The sequence below is a fragment of the Colossoma macropomum genome, unplaced genomic scaffold (genome assembly GCF_904425465.1).
Source record: "Colossoma macropomum unplaced genomic scaffold, Colossoma_macropomum, whole genome shotgun sequence".
In the NCBI taxonomy this organism is placed as follows: domain Eukaryota; kingdom Metazoa; phylum Chordata; class Actinopteri; order Characiformes; family Serrasalmidae; genus Colossoma; species Colossoma macropomum.
In genome coordinates this window covers 1,351,548-1,372,215 of record NW_023494801.1, presented here as the reverse complement: position 1 = coordinate 1,372,215, position 20,668 = coordinate 1,351,548, and the positions used below count along the sequence as shown (strand labels likewise).

Below are 20,668 nucleotides of genomic sequence, written 5' to 3'. Positions count from 1 at the left end.
ATGGTGACCAGCAGTCTGCGCTGATCTTCAGGGTTAAAGGGTGAATCAGCAGTTCTACATTAACTCCAGAGTTTAAGACCATTTATTGTTAAACTGTGTTGAACGATCAGCAGAGCTTTATTTTACTGTAAAGGAGGATTATTTTATTTTTACCTACTAATCTGATTCAGCTGTGGAGCCACAGGGCAGTAAAAGAGCTCCACAGCTGCATGTTGCTGACCCCTGTATTAAGGCATGAACAAACCGAAATAGTTTCTGAACACGTCTGACACCTCGTGAAGGTGTAGGGTGATGGTGCACCTGCCAGCGCTGGGCCTCGTGTATCAGGCGTACGTGAGATTTGTTCTAAATTTGCGTATGGTTTATAAAAATATGAGTCGTGCACCCCGATGCCTGTAGCGCGCTCAAACTGCTGTATTTGATTTCAGTCTTATTTTTATTATACTTATTTTAGTTTTATTTCAGGTCGACTTTAAGCCGAGTGAAGCAAGTGACTGTTTATATCTGCAGAACTTGGTAACAGTGCAGTGAGAATTTCCGCTATAAGCCTGCTGCACCGCAGCACAACCGCCGTATGTGTGAATGGCCGGTGCATTCAGGCTGCAGTGGTCACCCTGTCGCATCGCTTATGTCATGCAGAGGTAGCAACAGTGTGAAACAGGCCTTAGGCTCAGGAGACATCACTAGACAGGTGGTAAAGTAAGTGGTGGGTTACCAGCAGCTCTGTCTGACCCTCTTTTAAATACTAAAACTTATGTTTTAAAAGCGTATGAACAGGTAGATGGCAAAAAATCCAATTTTTTCAAAAAGAACATTCACTGGCGCACAGTCTTTTTGTACTTAATTCATTTTAATCTGTAGTCTTTTAACAGGTTGTCTCCAGACGTGTGTACTGTGAGACAACTTAAAGGGAAATTCCACTGATTTTACAAAGTTTCTGCTTAATTAAGTGGTTCGGATGTAAACAAAGTCGTTCAGAGTGGTTTGGTGTGAAACGCTCTGTTCAAGAGTCAGAACTGTTCACAGTGGTGGTGATAGGAACCAGACGTCCACCTCTAAAAGCTCCCTCACAGAAAGTTACTACAGGAAATGGTTATGAATTCACTGCCTGATGACTTGTTGTTTATGAGTAGTTTTAATGCTTTCATGGTGGAGGGATACATGAAGGGTTTTCAAAGGCAAAATAGTCCTCAGACCAAAATGTATTATTTCAGGTTTTAAACTACCATTTTACCAGAAGACTCGTGTAGGTTCACAGATGGTTTTGGATAGTAAATAAAATGTCTATATTTGTGTCGTAGTCATGGTGATACAGAAAATCTGTAAAGAAATGGTAAAGAAATCCGAGTCTCTACAAACGTCACAATGCTCTGAGTGACTTTGCTTATATCTCAGCCGTTGAAGTATGCAGAAATTTTGAAAAATGTATGGAATTCCCCTTTAAAGAATAGCTTTCCGTTTGAGTATGCAAGCTTTCAATAAGGTCTCTCTTGGAGTGCGAAACGCAGCGTGTAATCTAATCTGAGGAGGGCTGTTCTTGTGCCCTTGGATGGGTTTTGTAATACAGAATGTGCTGTATCTACAGTTCTCTGTTTCAGCCTCAGGCATCGTCACCCGTTGGCTAATGATCAAGCTTAGTGCCTGAAATCAGCATTTTAATTGCATAGATTTGATTTTGGAGCTTTTGAAGGTGGACGTCTGGTTCCTATCACCACCACTGTGAACAATGCTGACTCTAGAATGGAGCATTTCACACCAAACCGCTCTGAATGGCTTTGTTTACGCATCTGCGGTAGAGATGCGCCTACGTCACGGCTCTTTGACACAAACCGTGGTGTCTGAGGCCGGTGGGTTGAGTTCAGAAAGAGCCTCCATTCAGCGTTGTGCAGCTTAACAGGACGAGAGCGTCTAACTGTGTAAAACGCACGGTTTCTCACTGGTCATAATCAGACTGAGGGACTCATAAATTAGACTTAATGATGAATCACAGTGCAATAATAGACCCTCAGCTGCCAAGCCTGATCAATCAGGGCATTTTCTCCAGCTCAGAATCTGCATGTAGATTAGAGGTCGTCCATAAAATGTGACATCACATGTTTTGAGAAGTTTTCCCGATACACAGAGTCACAATATTTACTTTTATGACCTGTGATACGATGGAACAGACAACAGAGAACCAGAAAGGCTGCATACAGTGATTTTAATAGTTTTACACACTGATCTGCACTAAATCTGTTTGACAGGACTATTTATATTAATGTATTTGGTGTATATAAGTACTGATGATATCCTCAAAATAATCAAAAATGATTAAAGGAGAAAGGTAGTAACTAATAAGGAAGTAATAAAAGTAAAATCAGCAACAATAATGGGTGGAAAAAGGAAAAAAATAGGAAATTATGAAAAGTTTGTATAAAAAAGTTCATAATGTGTCGCTGTTTTTTTAGGTAGAAGATGCTTTTCAGATAAAAAACAGCACTTGTAGCTGGAAAATTATGTAAAAGTGATTAGAAAATGCTGAAAATATGATACTAACACTAATAACACTGATGATTTTATTTACCAAAAACAATTCGATATATATAAAAAAGTGTGAGCTGCTAATTAGTGGAGTAACCAAATGTGTTGTTTTGGAGTTGCATCGTGTGGCTGTAAAGTGGCACGGAAATTATGTTGCATGCAACTTGCAGCATGCAGTTAGCAACGTGCATCTAGTTGCATGAAAGTTTCAGCGAGTAAAGCCAGCTGAACGGCCCTTAACTGTGCCAAAATCACTGAAACTCAACAACCGCGAGTGCCGCCTTGCTTTGATTTTGCCTGAGTAATTTTAGGTTCTCTGTTGTTGACTTAACTTCTCTGCTGCGGCAGAGTTTGAGCTGTGCAAACAGAGCCGCCCCGTCAGGTTACATCTGTATGTGTCGTAGCCTGAAGGATTTTGGTTGCTCTTCATGCTTATCATTTGCTTGTATAAGGCCTTTTAACGATTAAATAACAAGTAAACCAACATAACTTCTCTCACAGTGGACTTGGATTTGTGTGTCTCGTTATTAAGAAGTGCATCGATCAGGCATAACAGTCTGACCACCTCCTTGTTTCTACGCTCATTGTCCATTTTATCAGCTCCACTTACTATATAGGTGCACTTTGTAGTTCTACAGTTACAGACTGTAGTCCATCTGTTTCTCTGATACTTTGTTAGCCCCCTTTTACCCTGTTCTTCAGTGGTCAGGACCCCCATGGACCCTCACAGAGCAGGTACTATTTGGGTGGTGGATCATTCTCAGCACTGCAGTAACACTGACGTGGTGGTGGTGTGTTAGTGTGTGTTGTGCTGGTACGAGTGGATCAGACACAGCAGTGCTGCTGGAGTTTTTAAACACCTCAGTGTCGCTGCTGGACTGAGAATAGTCCACCAACCAAAAACATCCAGCCAACAGCGTCCTGTGGGCAGCGTCCTGTGACCACTGATGAAGGACTAGAGGATGACCAACACAAACTGTGCAGCAGCAGATGAGCTATCGTCTCTGACTTTACATCTACAAGGTGGACTGACAAGGTAGGAGTGTCTAATAGAGTGGACAGTGAGTGGACACAGTGTTTAAAACCTCCAGCAGCACTGCTGTGTCTGATCCACTCAGACCAGCACAACACACACCAACACACCACCACCACGTCAGTGTTACTGCAGTGCTGAGAATGACCCACCACCCAAATAGTACCTGCTCTGTGAGGGTCCATGGGGGTCCTGACCACTGAAGAACAGGGTAAAAGGGGGCTAACAAAGTATCAGAGAAACAGATGGACTACAGTCTGTAACTGTAGAACTACAAAGTGCACCTATATAGTAAGTGGAGCTGATAAAATATACAGAGAGTGTAGAAACGAGGAGTTGGTCAGAATGTTATGCCTGATACTCTTGTTTACTGTTGCTGGTTAAATGTCTGAAGTTATCTGGAAGCCTTTTCTTTTGGGAAGAATCAAGTAAATTCTAATATTCTGGCTTTTTATAACTAGCAGTTCATGCCTGCTGAATTCTGCCAGACGCCCGTGGAGAGTGGCTGTTTTGAAAGCTCTTCTTTTCCTCCCTCCAAGTCTTGTTTTTTCGAAACTGTGGAAAGAAGAGAGTCCTGGAGTGATCTGAGAGCGATCCAAATCCCAGAGCCTTCATTAAAAACTGGGCCATGCGGCGAATCGCTGGCGTGTTTACTCCGAGGCTTTTGCAGCCATTGATCTGCGTTTCTCTCTGACTGAAAGAGCACATCTGTAAATATTTAAAGAGTGCGGAGCGGAGGGAGAACATATTTTGGTTGGCTGGACCGTTTTCGGATTGCCAGCGGGAATAAAGTAGCGCATGGTAACGCATAGCTGTGACACTCTTCCTCCATCGATTTTCAGAGTGGCGCATTTACCTGAAATGCCAGAACTGACCGGTTAAATTTTAATGGTGTCAGGAAATTAACTTCATCGGCATCATCTGTTCGTTACCGTTTCCCAGTAACCTAATGAAAGTGATGAAACGGGTTAAAGGTGTTTATTTCTGTGTGTTCGGACTGGTTAATGTGCTCTTTAAGGTGGGGTTGAGCTGCACTGAACAGTCATTGGTTTCCCTCTCCTCTCCTCCTCTTCTCTCTCTCCTCTTCTCTCTCTCCTCCCTCTCCTCTCCTCCCCCTCATCTCCATTTCCTTCTCCTCTCATCCCTCTTCTCCTCCTCTTCTCCCTTGCTCCTCCCTCACTTCTCACCTCCCTCTCCTCTGCTTCTGCTTCTCCTTTCTCTTCTGCTCTCCTCCCTGTTCTCTCCTCCCGTTCCTCTCCTCTCCTCCCTCTTCTTCTTCTTCTCCTCTCCTCCCTCTTTTCTGCTTCTTTTTCTTCTTCTTCTCCTCCCTGTTCTCTCCTCCCGTTCCTCTCCTCTCCTCCCTCTTTTCTTCTTCTTCTTCTTCTCCTCTCCTCCCTCTTTTCTTCTTCTTCTTCTTCTTCTCCTCCTCCCTGTTCTCTCCTCCCGTTCCTCTCCTCTCCTCCCTCTTTTCTTCTTCTTCTTCTTCTCCTCTCCTCCCTCTTTTCTTCTTCTTCTTCTTCTTCTTCTCCTCCCTCTTTTCTCCTCCCGTTCCTCTCCTCTCCTCCCTCTTTTCTACTTCTTCTTCTTCTTCTCTTCTCCTCCCTCTTTTCTTCTTCTTCTTCTTCTTCTCCTCCCTCTTTTCTCCTCCCTTTCCTCTCCTCTCCTCCCTCTTCTTCTTTTTCTTCTTCTTCTTCTCTTCTCCTCCCTCTTTTCTTCTTCTTCTTCTTCTCCTCCCTCTTTTCTCCTCCCTTTCCTCTCCTCTCCTCCCTCTTCTTCTTTTTCTTCTTCTCCTCCCTCTTCTCTCCTCCCGTTCCTCTCCTCTCCTCCCTCTTTTCTTCTTCTTTTTCTCCTCTCCTCCCTCTTTTCTTCTTCTTCTTCTTCTTCTTCTTCTTCTCCTCCCTCTCCTTTCCTTCTGCTCCTTCTTCTCCTCTTCTCTCTCTCTCCTCTCCGTCTCTGCTTTTATAATTTAAAGTGACTCAGTTACCATTTTCTTCTTATTAGCCGCCCTTGTTCGTGTTTAATAATGGAGGATAGGCAGAGCCTGCAGGCCCCCAGCCCCCCCTCCCCCTCTCTCCCCTTCTCTCTCTCTCTCCCCCTCTCTCCCCTTCTCTCTCTCTCCTTTCTCTCTCTCTTCCCCCTCTCTCTCTCCCTTTCTGTGTTTCTTATGCTCTGTCTCTATTTTTCTGTTCTTTTCTCTCTCTACCTCTCCTTGTTTGTCTCTCTCTTACTTTCTCTTCTCGCTTTAATGCTCTCTTCTTTTCTCTCCTTTTTGCTCTCTCTCACTTTCTCTCACACTCTATCCCTCTCCTTCTTTCTCCCTTTCTCCTTCTCTCTCTTTCTCACTCTTCTCTCTTCCTCTTTTTTCTTTCTCTCTCTTTGTTGTCTCTCTCTCTACCTTTTTCTCTCCTTCACTGTCCTTCCTCTTTTTCACTCCCCCCTTTCCCCCTCAGCCTTGTTCTGTCACTAGATCATCAAAGCTTTACGAAGCATCTGTGACTTCCTCTCTCCTTTTAGCTCACCGTTACTGTCACGATGGCGCTCGCATAAACATCTGTGATGGAAAGAGACGGTGTGTCGCAGTGGTTTCTCCTCCATCTCTAACCAGCGTGTTGGAAATTAGCGCGGTGGCCGTCAGCCGAGGGCCGTCTGCGGCGATGATGGCGACAGAATCTGCAGGATTCACGCTGTGTCTTTGTAAACGAATCAGCCTGACAGCTTTTGGAGCCCATTAGATGCCCACATTAATACAGGCTGCTGGCGCTGAAGTTGATCCGATTATTAGGCCCAGTCCCATTTCTTCATTTTACCCCTACCCCTTATTTTCGAGTGTCACCCTAACCCCTTGGAACTGCGTTAGAAGGGGTAGTGGTTGAAATCTTCCTCTGAAATGGGACCCTCAAATAAAAAGAGCATCACTTCATTAACAGCTACCAGCGCTGCTCTGTAGGCGACCCTGCCAGTCTGCAGTGACAGCAGAGGAGGGTAAAGTTCAGCTCCTCACTGCTGGGCTTTAGTTACATTTAGGGCATCATATGCCTTCAAAGAGGGGGGCAATTATTTATTATCACCCACCCCTAATTCTTCAGTGATTTGAAGCTGAAGTCAGATATTCACCAGATTCTTGTTTGAATTTTCCCGTTCCACCTTAAATGGAGCAGCAGTTACAGTCTGGCGCTTCAGGCGTCAGAACTGCTGGATTATTTAAGGTGGAACGGGAAAGTTAGTTAGCTAGCCACCGAGACATTAGCATGCTATTAGAGATTTTTTTTGTGCTTGTTATGAAGAAAAGGACCAAAATACACTGAAACGACATTAAACTAAGATAAAACAATGATTACTGTAAATTTCAATGAAGAAAATTCTCATATTCGTGGGTTTCTTTGGTCTCTTGTTCTCCATCTTGCCGGTTTTTCTTATTTTCTCATAACTCTCTGTTTGGAGTGTCTGAAAAACCTCCGTTTGGAGGGTCATGTAGCCCCAACACTTCACCCCACCCCTCTATCTCAACAAGAATCGGAACACCCTACCCCTAGACGTGAACACACAAAACAGAGGGCTAAGGGCTGAGTGGTAGGGGCGAGGGGTGAAATGGGATTGGGCCTTATAGTGTGCAAAATGATGACAATCCGGCAATAAGATGGGCTCTTTTCACCATTGAGAATATTACAGTGGCCTGTTCTGTATGAAAAGAGGGGAGCACAGTGGTCTTCTGTCAGGGGCAGAGCGCTATTAAAATGCAAAGCAGGTCTAAAAGTGGTCCGGAGCAGCTGTTTCACATCCCGAGAGCGCTTATTCTTAGTCATGTGGTGGAGCACTTTAAACACATCAGACGGATGCAGATTGTAATTATCTCTACAAAGCCTAGGTGTTTGAATGTGGGCCGCTCTTAACTCCTCATTTGAAGCCAGATAATCTCTTTTGGCGACGCGCTACGGTCGCATTATTGGCTCAAATTAAATTAGCCAGCACCAAAACTTCCCGCTCAGCTGTTGTCGTGGTCGTGTCTGGTTTCTGCCAAACGTGCTGCATCACCCTCCAACAGAAAACTGCAGATTTTTCTCAGCGTAAGAGCCTTCTCATGACAGGAAGCCTTTAAAACTAATAAAATTAGCCTAAGTGCTTTAGAACGGGGGCACCATTAGACTCCCAGGACACCGCAGCACTTAAAATCATGTTTAAGTTGGAGTGAGTCAGCTGGAAAATGGCCTGCCTGTTCTGATCTGCTAAAAGCCAGCAGCCAGGCTCCATCTTATTATCCTCTTTATTTATTTATTTCATTTATTTCTTATTTATCTCCCCCTCTTTCTCTCTCTTGCTTTTAGGAATCGACTATAAGACCACCACTATCCTGCTGGACGGAAGGAGAGTGAAGTTAGAGCTGTGGTGAGTACATTTGCCGAACGTCGCCCACTCTCGTTGAGCCCAGCCGCCATGACTTAACCACACATCTGGATCTAATACAATTTAAATGCAACAAAGAATCTGAATGTGAAAAATAACTGCGTTCACACTCCAAAAATCTGTTTTTTTCTTTGTATGTGACACATTTGTTTGTGTGCGACACTCTTTGAATACGTATCCAATCGTATTTCTCTGCTGTATATCGCTGCTGTCAGAGCAAAACCTTGTATCCCCATTTTTGTTGTTTTTCAGTTTTTGTATGTAAATTTTATGATGAATGAAGCAAAAGAAACGGCCCAAAATGACTTGGAAAAACATCTGGTTCCATTGACTTGCATTGAAAGCGAAATATGTTTTTTCCTTCTCCTGTAAAGTTACCATTTCGGAGATATGAGGTTTTCTTCCGACAGCAGCGATATAAAGAGTTCATTTGCATAAAATGATTAAAAATGATAAAAAATTAGCTGACTGTGGTGAGTTATTAACAGATTCTGAACCCTTACAGCTCTTTGCCTGCTTTAAAGAAGGTCCCTGCATTAATTATTGCCCTTGTATCCATTAAATCTCTTTGATTAACTCTGAAACATGAGTTGACCATAGGAGTTCTCTGCTTTTGCCAAAAAACTAAATTAAAAAAAAGGTTAATATTCTAAGTTAACTGCATTTTGATGTTATTAGTTAATTAATTAATCAAAACAACCCAACATCAGTTTGATTTTTTTATATTACCTGGAATGCACGATAAAAAAAAAAAAGATTTATGAAATTTAATTCAAATGGAGATATTTCTTTTTGCAAATCAACTCTTCATATGCTCCCAGTAGGTAAGACGCTAAAAGAAAACGATATTCCTTACCATAGTTACGCAGATGATACGGCTCTTTCACAAGATAATTACAGCCATTAAAGCCTGATGTGTCTCAGTAAATGCGCTTACTGCTTTCTTTTATTTACATTTTCACGTGAACTGGGTGTGTTGAGTCTGTGTGAAACCGTGCGAAATAATTGCAGTCAGCTTAAATAATTGCAATCATCTCAGGTAATTGCAATTAGGCAATTATGTCATAATTGTGACAGGCTTAATTACAGCCCAAATACTTGCTGTGTTAATTTACGCAGTACATGAATAATTGCTTGAGTCAGATTTTTCTTCTAATTAAATAAGGAAAAAACTGATTGTAATGCTGGGTAGCAAATTAAAAATTAACATTAGTGCCCACCTTCATTTAGGGAGGTGTGTTTTTTATTTTTAATTTATTTATCCTTGATTTAACCAGGAAGGTCCCACTGAGATACAGTATCTCTTCTGCCAGGGAGTCGTGGTCGCAAATTACCCTTTACCCTCGGCTGTTATTGAATAATAAAATGTGTTCTCTGATTTTAACCGTATGTGCTATCATATAAAGAGTAAACCTCAGCTCTCCCTTTTATCCCCTTTTGTTGTTGATTTCTTCCCTTCCCTGCTTTGGGCCGCTTTTGGCCACTTTTACCTGCAGTCTGAATGTAAGTAATCTGAGTTAGATCAGCATAACAGAGACATTTATTTTAGATTTACTTCTGTAGAGTTACAAATGCAGTAAAATGAAGAAAAGTGCAGGTATTTTAGTGCAGTAACCCAGCGTCACCTAAACATTCTGTTGTTCTGGAGTTTAGTAAGTACATCCTCAGCTCTAATTTAGTCCTTTTTATCCTTTTTTATTGTTGATTTCTATCCTGCTGTTAATTAACCACAAAAAAATCAGATCTGGGCCACTTTTACCTGCAAAATAATGCTTCTCCTGGATTAGCTTTCATTCACTTAGGCTTTGTTCACACAGCAGGTAAAAGTGGCCCAAATCTGATCTTTTTCTCCATATGTGACACAGATGTGTGTCAGTGTGAACAGATAAACACACTGAATCTGACACTTTCAATTCTGATCTCAGACGCTTTCATATGTGGTACTGAGATCTGTTACGTATTCGATCTGCGGCAGTGCGGCTCAGTCTGAGCAGCCAGATCGGATTTCATGCGACTTTTACATCAATCCAACTCAACGTTCGTCATAACTTAGCACTGCTGAGACTCAGAAACATTTAGACTGATGTTTCTGTACAAAAATTAGAGGAGACTCTGAAGAGGCTGCAGCATCAAAGAACAGGTAAAGTCTGAAAGCAAAGTTTAAAGAATCCGAGGACGTGAACCAAAGAAGTGGCCGCGCCCTTTTTACGGCGAGCTGAAAACATTCTGGGTGATGAGCCCAGCGGTCAGTCAGTGAAGCTTCATGATGGCTCCTGTGATGCTGGTGAAGATGAAGCTGATCCTCCGGGAGCGACTGGTGTTCGTTGGCGGTCGTGATTGTTTACCCTCTGGATGAGCCGTGAAGCAGCGTGACGCTCTGTTCTTTTGCGCATGCGGCTCAGTTTAGGAGCTGATCTGTTCAGACTGATGTCGCATACAGATCACATTTAAAAGATAATCTGAACAGCCAAACAAAAAAATCAGATTTGGGCCACTTTGACCTGCTGTGTTAATGTAGCCTAAATCACACAATTGAATACTCTTAATATAAAACCACTGCCTTTACTAAAGAACCCTTAAAGCACCACTTTCCTAAGGATGTACTAAAAAGAGCATAGATAGATCAGCTCTGCTGCTGCCGGAGTGCTGTAGCTGTAGCTCTTGTCTTCCTAAATGCTGGAATGCGAGAGAGGTGGGGCGGAAGTGGCCGCCGAGCTATGCTGGCCATCTCCTTTTCCTTTTTGGCTCTTCAGGATGCAGCGTGATGCATGATCTGCTGAGAGCGAATGGAGGGCTGTTAAATGAGCAGAGTACTCAGAGTGATGAGTCCAGCGCTTCACAGCGGCTTTCGGCCCTCAGACAGAGACGGAGCTTTTACCAGAGAGCCGCAATTATACCGCTAAAGAGAGGCCCAGATACCAATCTCCCTCCGCATCAATCACTGCCCGTTCTCATCAGGCAGCCTTCCTCTCTCGCTCTCTCTCTCTGGGGCGCGGCCGGGCCGCCGGCATTATTAGCAGAGTAAAATGAAAGGGTTGTACAAAAAGTGCAAGAGCCAGAAGTTTCATGATGTGATAAATAAGTGGTGCTTGTGAACGACGCCTAATGCTGTATATGCGAAACCAGAGAACACTGCAGGGAGATTGTGTTCTTCAGAGTACACAGAGTCCCTCGGAGAGAGAAAAGCACAGTTTCTTAGGCTGCGTTCAGACGGCAGAGTGTATTCCACAAAAAAAATGCGTCTGAACCAGAAGGAGTCTGCCTTTGATGAGTTTTGCCGAGTGGAAGGAGTGGAGCGGATCTTTTTGGGTGCGAAGTTCAACATTGTCACACTAAATGTATGAGCAAGTGCCTTGAACACATAAAACCAGCGAGCCAAGAGACTCAACACCCTATTTCTACATTAAAGTCAACTACTTTCCAAGCTACAGTGGGAGATTTGAGCAAATCTCAGTGATAGAGATGTAGAGGAAGGCTCAAATACCAGTGAATTAATAAGTGTCCTTGCGCTGATAATTGGCCTTCTGTACCTCCGTCGTTTGAGGGGTTATCCGCTAGGGGTGGGCGATATAAGCTCAGACTTATATCACGGTATTTTCTACTTTTTGGACGATAGCAATAATATCACCATATCAAAACTTAAATAAGTTAAATACTTTTGTAATCGTACAGTAATAATAACTATTACTAGTACTATTAATGCTAATAGTACTGCTTATTAATGTGTTAGTGCTACTGTTGCCTGTGTGTGTGTGTATATTTATTTATACATTTTATATATATCCACTAAAATGTGTAATATAAATGTGTGGGGGGTGAACAGAGTGAAGGCACTGAAAATGGGGTATTTTTTGTGTTCTTCACAGAAAATGAGCAAAGGACAAGAATCTGAGGTTAAATAATAATCGCATCATTTTTTTTTGGTAAACACTAAAAATGGGGCCCAAAGACCTGAACACCACACAGGGGTTAAAGCAATTTTATGATACATGATACATATTTAATATTGAGACCAAATACTCTAGTGTCACACGTAAAGGCTACTATTAAAAACTGAATACAGTGATTATGTTCTGCTTTTTATCTACTGCACTGCACTAAACACAGTTAAAAAGGACTAATTATGCTCTACGATAAAATGTGGTTTGACGTTCTTTTGAACTACTAACGATTTCCCCAGTTTCCCCAGTTTAATTGGGCAGTTGTCATATTGGCCACCGCTAATGGCAGACCTGTAGCTCTGGGGGAGAACAGGCCTCATTTGCTCGTCACAACACAGACAAACCGTGACAATATGTGTTTGTTTTGAAGTGCGGTTGGTATCTGGGTGGTCCGTGCCCCACCAGCTACAGCCTGTTGAGTCTAGCTGTCATCTCTCGTTTCCGAACAGTCGCTGCAATCAGAGTTTGCCATCTCTGATAACGCAGGTGTGGTTTGGATTCTCTGACTGCTGCGCTCGAAAACAGAAGTAGGCAGGTGTTTAACGTGGACATGCAGTAATTCACTGGTTCCAGACAGTTAGAGCCTGTTTGTGTTCGTCAGCCTGAGCTGTGGAGGCTGTTAAACCCGTTTTTCCAGGCGCTGACGCTGTCATGAGCTGCCGGGTCATGTTGTGTTCGAGTTATCCAGAACGTTCCCTGTGATCTTAGATGCTGGCCTGTTTAGCGATCGTTCCTGATGACAAACTGAAAGAGAGAAAGTTCTGTGAATGTTCTCTGTCCTGACTCGTTTCTCTCCCCGTGTTTTTGTGTTTACAGGGACACTTCGGGACAGGGACGCTTCTGCACCATTTTCCGCTCCTACTCCAGAGGGGCGCAGGTGAGGATGACCAGCGCAGCGCTGGTTCCTGTCTCATGTGACCCATGCTGACGGAACTTTGATCGGTGCCCTGCTCTGCGCTGCCCCGACACGCCCTGCCTTCCTTTGTTTACTCATCAGAATTACGCACACATAATGTGTTTCTCATGGCAGAGTTCAGTGATTTATACTCTACATGTGTAGTGTATAAAGTGTAGAAACTGGGGTTACGTTGGGCTGGATTAGCACTGCAGAGAAAGATGATAATATTTATGTAGGGTTACAGTAGAAGTGCAGTAAAATGAATGAAATGCAGATATTTCAGTGCAGTAGTTGGGGTGGATGATATAATAAGTATCATACATAATTTTTACAGTGCACAATAGGAATCATGCTATTTTGACACAGAAACAAAAAAAGCAAGTGAAAATGGATGAAATGTAGTCAATATGGCTAATATTTATCTTTATGAGATTGTTGTAAGAATATTGTGATTTATTATAATTATTTCTAAACAGTTTTGCTTGTTTTAAGTCATTTCATCCAGTGAAAGTGTCTTATTCAATTGGCAAAATCATTTTCCTGCTTTAATCATTATTTCTTGAAATAAGCAAAATGATCTGCATCATTTCCCAAAGCAAATAAAACAATCTGCCAATGAAATGAGACACTTTCACTATAAAAAGCTACCTTAAAACAAGTGAAAACGTATCGAAACAGGTTATCTTATAGTATTTATATAACAAAATCATAATGAGATGGATATATTGACCACATTTAGGATGTTTTCACCAGAGCAAAATTGAAAAACGTCCTTCAAAAATGCAGAGTGCAGTGTTTTTTATTCAGCATTGCTCACTCTGTGCTGCACTAAATCCAGTCAAACAGGACTAGGTTTGCTCTCTTTGTAATGAAGCGTGCAGTCAGTGCTCTTTAAGTACCGATGATATCCACATGCTCAGACATGCTCAGAAGAGCATGTTGATCATCACAATAAAAAAATTGATCCTGATAACAATAAAATATTGTCATACTGCTCAGCACTAGCAATAACCTAATATTGCATAAACATTGTAGTCATCCAGAGTGCGACAAATACATCCTCAGTTATTGGTTTATCAAATATAAACATGTAAATTTTTAAAAATTTGCTACAAAATCTCCCGTCTCCAAAGTGGTAGCGTTAAAGGGGATGTCAGTGTAACAGCTTATTTTTAAGTAATTCTGGGCACGTTTTAATCCCTGCAAATGAACAGAAACTTTGCACTAAAGTTAGCCATATTTACGTTTATTCCCTGTAGAGGACGTTTCCTTTTTTTCCATTTAAAAAAAAAAAAAGCATATGACTAGCTGCTTTATGATCACCAAACCGAGTTTTTTACTTAATTAAGAAGTAAAAGTAAAATTCAAAAGAATCCTCTGTTCAGAAGCAATAAACCTCATTTTTTTATGTAATATATAGATATTATTTGCGAGTGATGTAGAGTTTAATGTTTAGTTGTGAACCACTATCAGGTCTGAGCTCTCTGGCTGGAAAAGCTCAAGTTTAAGGTCAAGAGGCTTTACTGTCACTTCAGCTGTATACAAGTACATAGATGAAACAACCTTCCTCCAGGACCAACACAGGAACACAATACAGTACACAGTGCAGACAGTACAGTGCACTGAATACAAGAGACTTACAATAAATACAAAACAGGACACGGGCAGTAAACGGTGCTGAGAGTATGTGGAGCTGTGCAAAGCAGTATGTGACATACTATGACATATTAGCCGATAGCCAAGCATATATGAGCATAGCAGTCACTGAGGTAGCAGCCAGAACAGCAGCTTCAGCCCTGATCTCTGATTTCCTCTATTCCACTCTGGCCGGTTTGTACGTGTCCTGCTTTCACAGTTAATGTCTTTGCTGCGTGTCCAGGATGTGGGGAAACAATGCTTATTGTTTGTTTGTCCTGCACAGGGGATCCTGCTGGTCTATGACATCACCAACCGCTGGTCATTCGACGGGATTGACCGCTGGATTAGAGAGATTGATGAGGTAAGAGGCCGTTGCTGGGGGATTAGAGCAGCTCCACAGCTGTCCTGCAGTGGCTGCTGTTGATGGACGTGAGCCTGCTGAGTGACCGCTGTGTGTGCATGGATGCCTCTGTGTCCTGCATATACACTCGTCTATGCGTGTGCACTAGAATGTGTGCGTACTTGTTTTAGTACAGTTTCAGGATCTACATATTTGGGTAAGGTTGTTCAAAATGACAGTTTTTAAAAATCTTATTAAAAAGGATATGATTGTGTGTGTGTGTATGTATATATATATATATATATATATATATATATATATATATATAGCATTTATATATCTTAAATATAGTGAATGTTTTCAAATCTTTACGGTTATTAAACTGTGCTGGTCTGGTTGCTGCATCTGACTGACTGGTTGCGCCGCCTGACTTTTCAGACCAATTCCAAATTAAACAGGATCTACTTAGACACCCGTAGAAACCTTTGTCCTTCAGCTTGAGTTTATACTCATATTTTTAGATAAATTAACATTATTATAGCTCCACATGTTCATGGTTCTTCTGGGGTCAGAACACCTGACATGGTAAACTGAACCGTTCTGACCACATCACCACACTTTTACTAAATGTGTTTGTGTGCTGTAGAGCAGTAAGAGCTCTGCAGTGAGGCAGTGCAGTGTGAGGCTTGTGCCCCCCCCTTTCCTGCTTTTGCTCACACTGGAAGTCCGCCAGAGAGGATGAGCTCTCTCCACACACACACACACACACACACACACACACACACACACACACACACACACACACACACACACACACACACAGACACACACACACACACACACACACACACACACACACCGCAACCAGCATGTGATTCTGTATAGAAACTGCTTACAATTTCAGAATCAAGAAAGCCCTAACAAGACCTGCGTTTACAAAATCAGAGCTTCATTTGTTTAAAACTAAAAAGATGAAGTGTGTGTGTGTGTGTGTGTATCGCTGCAGTTTTTTTAGTTTTTGACATAACTGAAAAATGGCTGTTGTCCTTTTTCTTGTGTGTACATTTTATGATGAATGGACTAAAAGAAATGGCCCAGAGTTATTGGGAAAAACTCCCAATGTTCCATTGACTTACATTAAAAGCAAAGGTTTTTTCCTGTAAAGTTACCATCCATCTATCTATCTTCTATCTATTAATTATTATTATTATTATTATTATTATATTGTTTCTATTGTTTCTATCCAAACAAAAACAAGTATCTCAAAAAAGTGGCAGCTTGACAGGAGAAGGATTTTATTTCAAGCAGGTTTTGGAGCATTTCTGTTGGTCCATTCATCATTAGTGTTTCTCACAAAGGACAGAGGATTTCTCAAAAATGAAAAACGTCAATCACACAATAAAACATGAGACATATTACATATATATGTAATACACGTGTGTATCGGTCCTGTGTGTTACAGTGAGTTTCTCTCTGTTGAGCGCTGGTATTTTTGGCCTCTGGTGATGGATGAACATTTCTTTTCCTCCTCCATCTATGAAATGGGAGAGACAGAGAGAGAGACAGAGAGAGAGACAGAGAGAGAGACAGAGGGAGAGACAGAAAGCTCCTTGTTGAGCAGGGCTGTGTTCTTCTCCCTGTACAGTTAAAAGGACCAGAAGCCGAGTTAAATAAATAAAACAGCTGTGGAACTGATGAGCTTTATATTCTCTCTCTCTCTCTCTCTCTCTCTCTCTTTCTCTCTCCCCTCTCTCACTCTCTCACACTCTGTCTCTCTCTCACACTCTCTCCCTCCCCCTCTCTCCCCTCTCACTCTCTCACACTCTCTCTCTCACTCTCTCTCATTCTCCCCTCCCACTCTCACACTCTCTCTCTCCTCTCACACACTCTCTCGCTCTCCTCTCTCTCTACCCCTTTCTTTTTTTACCCTGCCTGTTTTTCTCTTTCTGCCTGATTTTCTTTCTTGCTATTTTTCTTTACCTCTCTTGTGCACTGCTTCTCTCTTGCGGTTTGTGTTTCTGTCTCCCCTTCATGCTCTCTTTCTCACCTCCCTCTCTCTTTCTGTCTACCTCTCTTGCATGCTCTCTCTCGGCCTGTCTGTCTCTACCCTGCATGCAGTCTCTATCACTCTCTTTTTCTTTTACTCTTTCATATTTTCCCCTTTTTTATCTTTTTTCCCTCTTTCTCTGTCCTCATTTCTCTCCTGTATTTTTGTTATCCCTCCCCCTGCGTCTCATATATAAACATCCCTCTCTCTCTTTCTCTCCCAGCATGCTCCCGGAGTGCCGAGGATACTGGTGGGGAATCGGCTGCACCTGGCGTTTAAGCGCCAGGTTCCGACCGAGCAGGCTCGCGCGTACGCCGAGAAGAACGGCATGACCTTCTTCGAAGTGAGTCCGCTCTGCAACTTCAACGTCATCGAGTCGTTCACGGAGCTGTCGCGCATCGTCCTCATGAGGCACGGCATGGAGAAGTTCTGGAGGCCAAACCGAGGTGACTCAGAGAGAGAGAGAGAGAGAGAGAGAGAGGCTGTGTGGATGACTAACTGTACTGTGTGCTTGGAACGTGTCCCTCTAACCACAAACGTCTGACCAAAACAAACACTGCTGATTCAGCAAAACACACGATTTTCCTACAGCTCGCTCTGTTACGCCCCCCCTCGCCTACAGAGGGGATCGCAGCCTTCAGTAGAGAATTTTAGTCTGAATATGAGCTGCAGGTAAAAATAAGCTTAGTAAGTATCTGTCAGGTTCAACACGGCTTCACTGACTTTCATTACAGGAGAACCTCTGTTCTGTAGGCGAGAGCGCAGCACTAGAACGCAGCGTTTAAAGACTCAGGGAACCTAAATCTGTGTTCTAGTCAGGTTAATCTCGTTCTTGTAGGTAAACAGTAAACATTACTGAGCTCACCCTCTGAATAATGTTCCACTGACCAATAAATGACCAATATATTTCACCACATTTGCCTCCTCTCAGTGTAAACTGGGCAGTCCTAATCTTGGGTAACACTTCAGTAAGCATTCCCTCTGGCCAATCACAAGGCTGCGTCTGTGGCCCCGCCCACACAGAGCAGTTTCAGAGTCAGAGAAGTGAGCTAGACCACCTGTCTGTAGCTGCCTGTGCTGTTCACTCGTTTATCCAATGGAAACATTGTTTGCTCGTCTGTTCTTTCATTCACGCGTTACTTCATCTGTCCATCTGTCCGTCTGTTCATCCGTGACTTTTTTCGTCCAGTTTCCGTCACATAAAAGCTGGATAATGATTTTAGTTCTATATGAGGGGCGGAGCAGGCTAGGAGTGTTGGACAGAGAGCTGTCAATCAAGCTGCTCATTAGCCACGCCCACACAGTTCTCAGACGGGTCTGATCAGCAGTTTATAAGCTGTTATTTTTTTTTCTATTTATTTATATTTTTCATTCAATATTTGCTGGATAATTAACCCCTAAAAATCTCAGGCTTATTACATACTAAGGCAGGCGAGTCAGACGGGGGACCTGCCAGTCCAAAGTGCTGCAGAGATCAGCGTTTACCCTCATCTGACGCTCTGAACTCAGTTCATGAAGGTTTTTAATTAGCTGATGAGCTGAATCAGGTGTGTTTAATGAGGCAGTCAGCTGAAGTCTGCAGTGTTTTGGTCCGCGAGGACTGGAGTCTGACACACGTGCTCTTAGGTTTATTATTTATTAACTGCAGGAACTTCAATGCAAACTGGTAGAGATATTATAGAAGTGTGTAATAAAGCTGCTGGTGGCCATATAAGGGGTTAATATAACACTCAGGTTTAGTATTATAAAACATTTTAATACTTTACTCTGGGACTTTAAAGACGCAAATTTGAAACAGTCATTGAGTGTGTTTACTCGCTCAATAATCCGATTATAATCAGATTTCTGCAGTTACCTGATTATTTAAATGGCTGTGTAAACAGCACACTGATTTCTTAGATCGTAGTAAGGTCTAGAAATCTGATAAAGAGGCTGGATTTTAGCTCAGTAATCAGATTTCTCAGTGCTGTGAACTCTTACTCTGATTTCTTTCGGGTTTCTCAGTCTGAGTATGTGTGAAAACAGACTGCGGTACCGGAAATAAGCGAGCAGCGTCGCCACGAGACGCAGTAAAACACTTTTGGAGCGACGCTGAAACTGAATACATGCTTTACGAAATGAAGGATTTAAATATTCTTCATCTGCTTGATGATGTATGTTCATATTTTCAGGTAAAGGGACTCGACGTTTTGAAAAAGCAGCGTCATGAAGTTTTACGTTACGTTTATGTCACATCGTCTTCTGTGAGTTTATTGGCTGGTTGTAAAGCCGAAATCTCATTACTGTCTGACTCATGTAGACCTGGAGTTTCCCCATTATCTGATAACTCACGTGCATGTAAACGTGCTCATTGTATTACTGACAAAATCAGATTTTTCTGCAGTTATCGGATTATTAAGTGCACATAAACACAGTCTGTGTTTTTTATGGTGATTATGCTAATCCCGCTGATGTTTTAGTACATTTTAAAGGAATGTGATCTGTATCCAAGCAACAAGTTCAGGTGCTTTAAACAGCTGTAGGTAGTGCTTCATTCTGTCCTTCAGACTGAAGGTACTTCTATAACGAAAGTCTCGTTATTTGTAGCCGTGTTGAAATTAAAGGTTTTATTTACATACACGTTTAAATCATCGCGCACTTTCTGAATAGTGGTGTTATAAGGGGGGTGATAATATTGATAGTTGAGTTTTTTTTTTTGTTTTAAACTATAAAATGTTGTGCTAGTTATTTTAGATATAGTCCATACTTAACAGTAAACTAGTCTCCTCAGAGGTGGATATACATCGTGTACCTGCCTATACGCAACGCTGCCCTGGTGGGCCTGAGGCAGAGCTGAGCGTCGTCGTGTGAACGCTCTGCATCTGTTCTTAGATCACGGAAGAAGTGAAAAGTGCTCTCCTCAGCGCAGCTGCCCCACAGTGAGGAAACCACACCGTCTACCATCCAAACCAGCGTCGTAATTAGAGACAGAAGACTTTCAGATACTCCCTCCTCTCGCTCTTCTTCTGCTCTCTCGCTCTCTCGCGCTGTGTTATTATCCCCTGAGAGTCCACAGTGTCCTGCAGTGTTGTTCAGTGTTCGGTGGTGTTAATGCACTCTTCTCCTGTGTTCGAGTCCCTGGTGGTTCACTTTGTACTTTTGTTTTTCTTCCCTCTTTTCTCTCTAACTTCCCTCAAACCGCACTGCAGCTCCAGCTGTGTCGCTCAGCCGAGAGGCTTTCTTGTGATTATTAAATTACAGCAGCTCTGAGATTCAGAATTGCACATAAATCAGCTGATTTCAGTCCAATCTGTAGGCAGATGTGAGTGTAGAAGCCTTTAGGTTCACATGATCACAAAGGAATCAGCACTTAAATCATCCTGGTTTAAAAGCCGCAATCGGAAAGTTTCATTTACACACATTAGGAGTGAGAAATAAGACAAGATGACGTCTGATCTCTCTTTGTTATAATAAAGAGGAGAATTCATTCAGTTTCAGTTTAGCAGTGTGGGAAGAGTTGGTTCTGTGCAGGGCGTGTGTGTGTGTGTGTGTGTGTGTGTGTGTGTGTGTGTGTGTGTGTGAGAGAGGCATGTTTGTTTTCATACATTTTTAAGACAACATGCCTTGCATTTGTATTTAAACCAGAGAAAAACAGGACTAACATACAATGACTAACAAAACCTTCCTGACTTTGTAAAATGCTTCTTTAAAAACAGTTAAAAATGGTTTTGTTTATTAGAAATGAATGAAGAAAACCATTTCTTTTTGGTTTCTGAGGTTAAGGCTGGGGTTAGATTTAGGGTTAGTGTTACAAAAAAAAAAAACCCTTTATATAGAACTGTGCAAATGTCTTTTGCACGAAATTGTCTAA

General features: G+C 42.2%; 1 protein-coding gene across 1 annotated transcript in view; it reads left to right on the top strand.

Moving 5' to 3' along the window:
• Positions 1 to 20,668, top strand: part of rab40c (RAB40c, member RAS oncogene family) — a 32,152-nt gene that overhangs the window by 7,011 nt on the left and 4,473 nt on the right. Inside the window, exons 2-5 of the mRNA XM_036589162.1 lie at positions 7,876 to 7,936; positions 12,712 to 12,772; positions 14,715 to 14,792; positions 17,042 to 17,264. Coding sequence (XP_036445055.1) covers positions 7,876 to 7,936; positions 12,712 to 12,772; positions 14,715 to 14,792; positions 17,042 to 17,264 — 423 coding nt within the window. The remainder of the gene's footprint in view (positions 1 to 7,875; positions 7,937 to 12,711; positions 12,773 to 14,714; positions 14,793 to 17,041; positions 17,265 to 20,668) is intronic.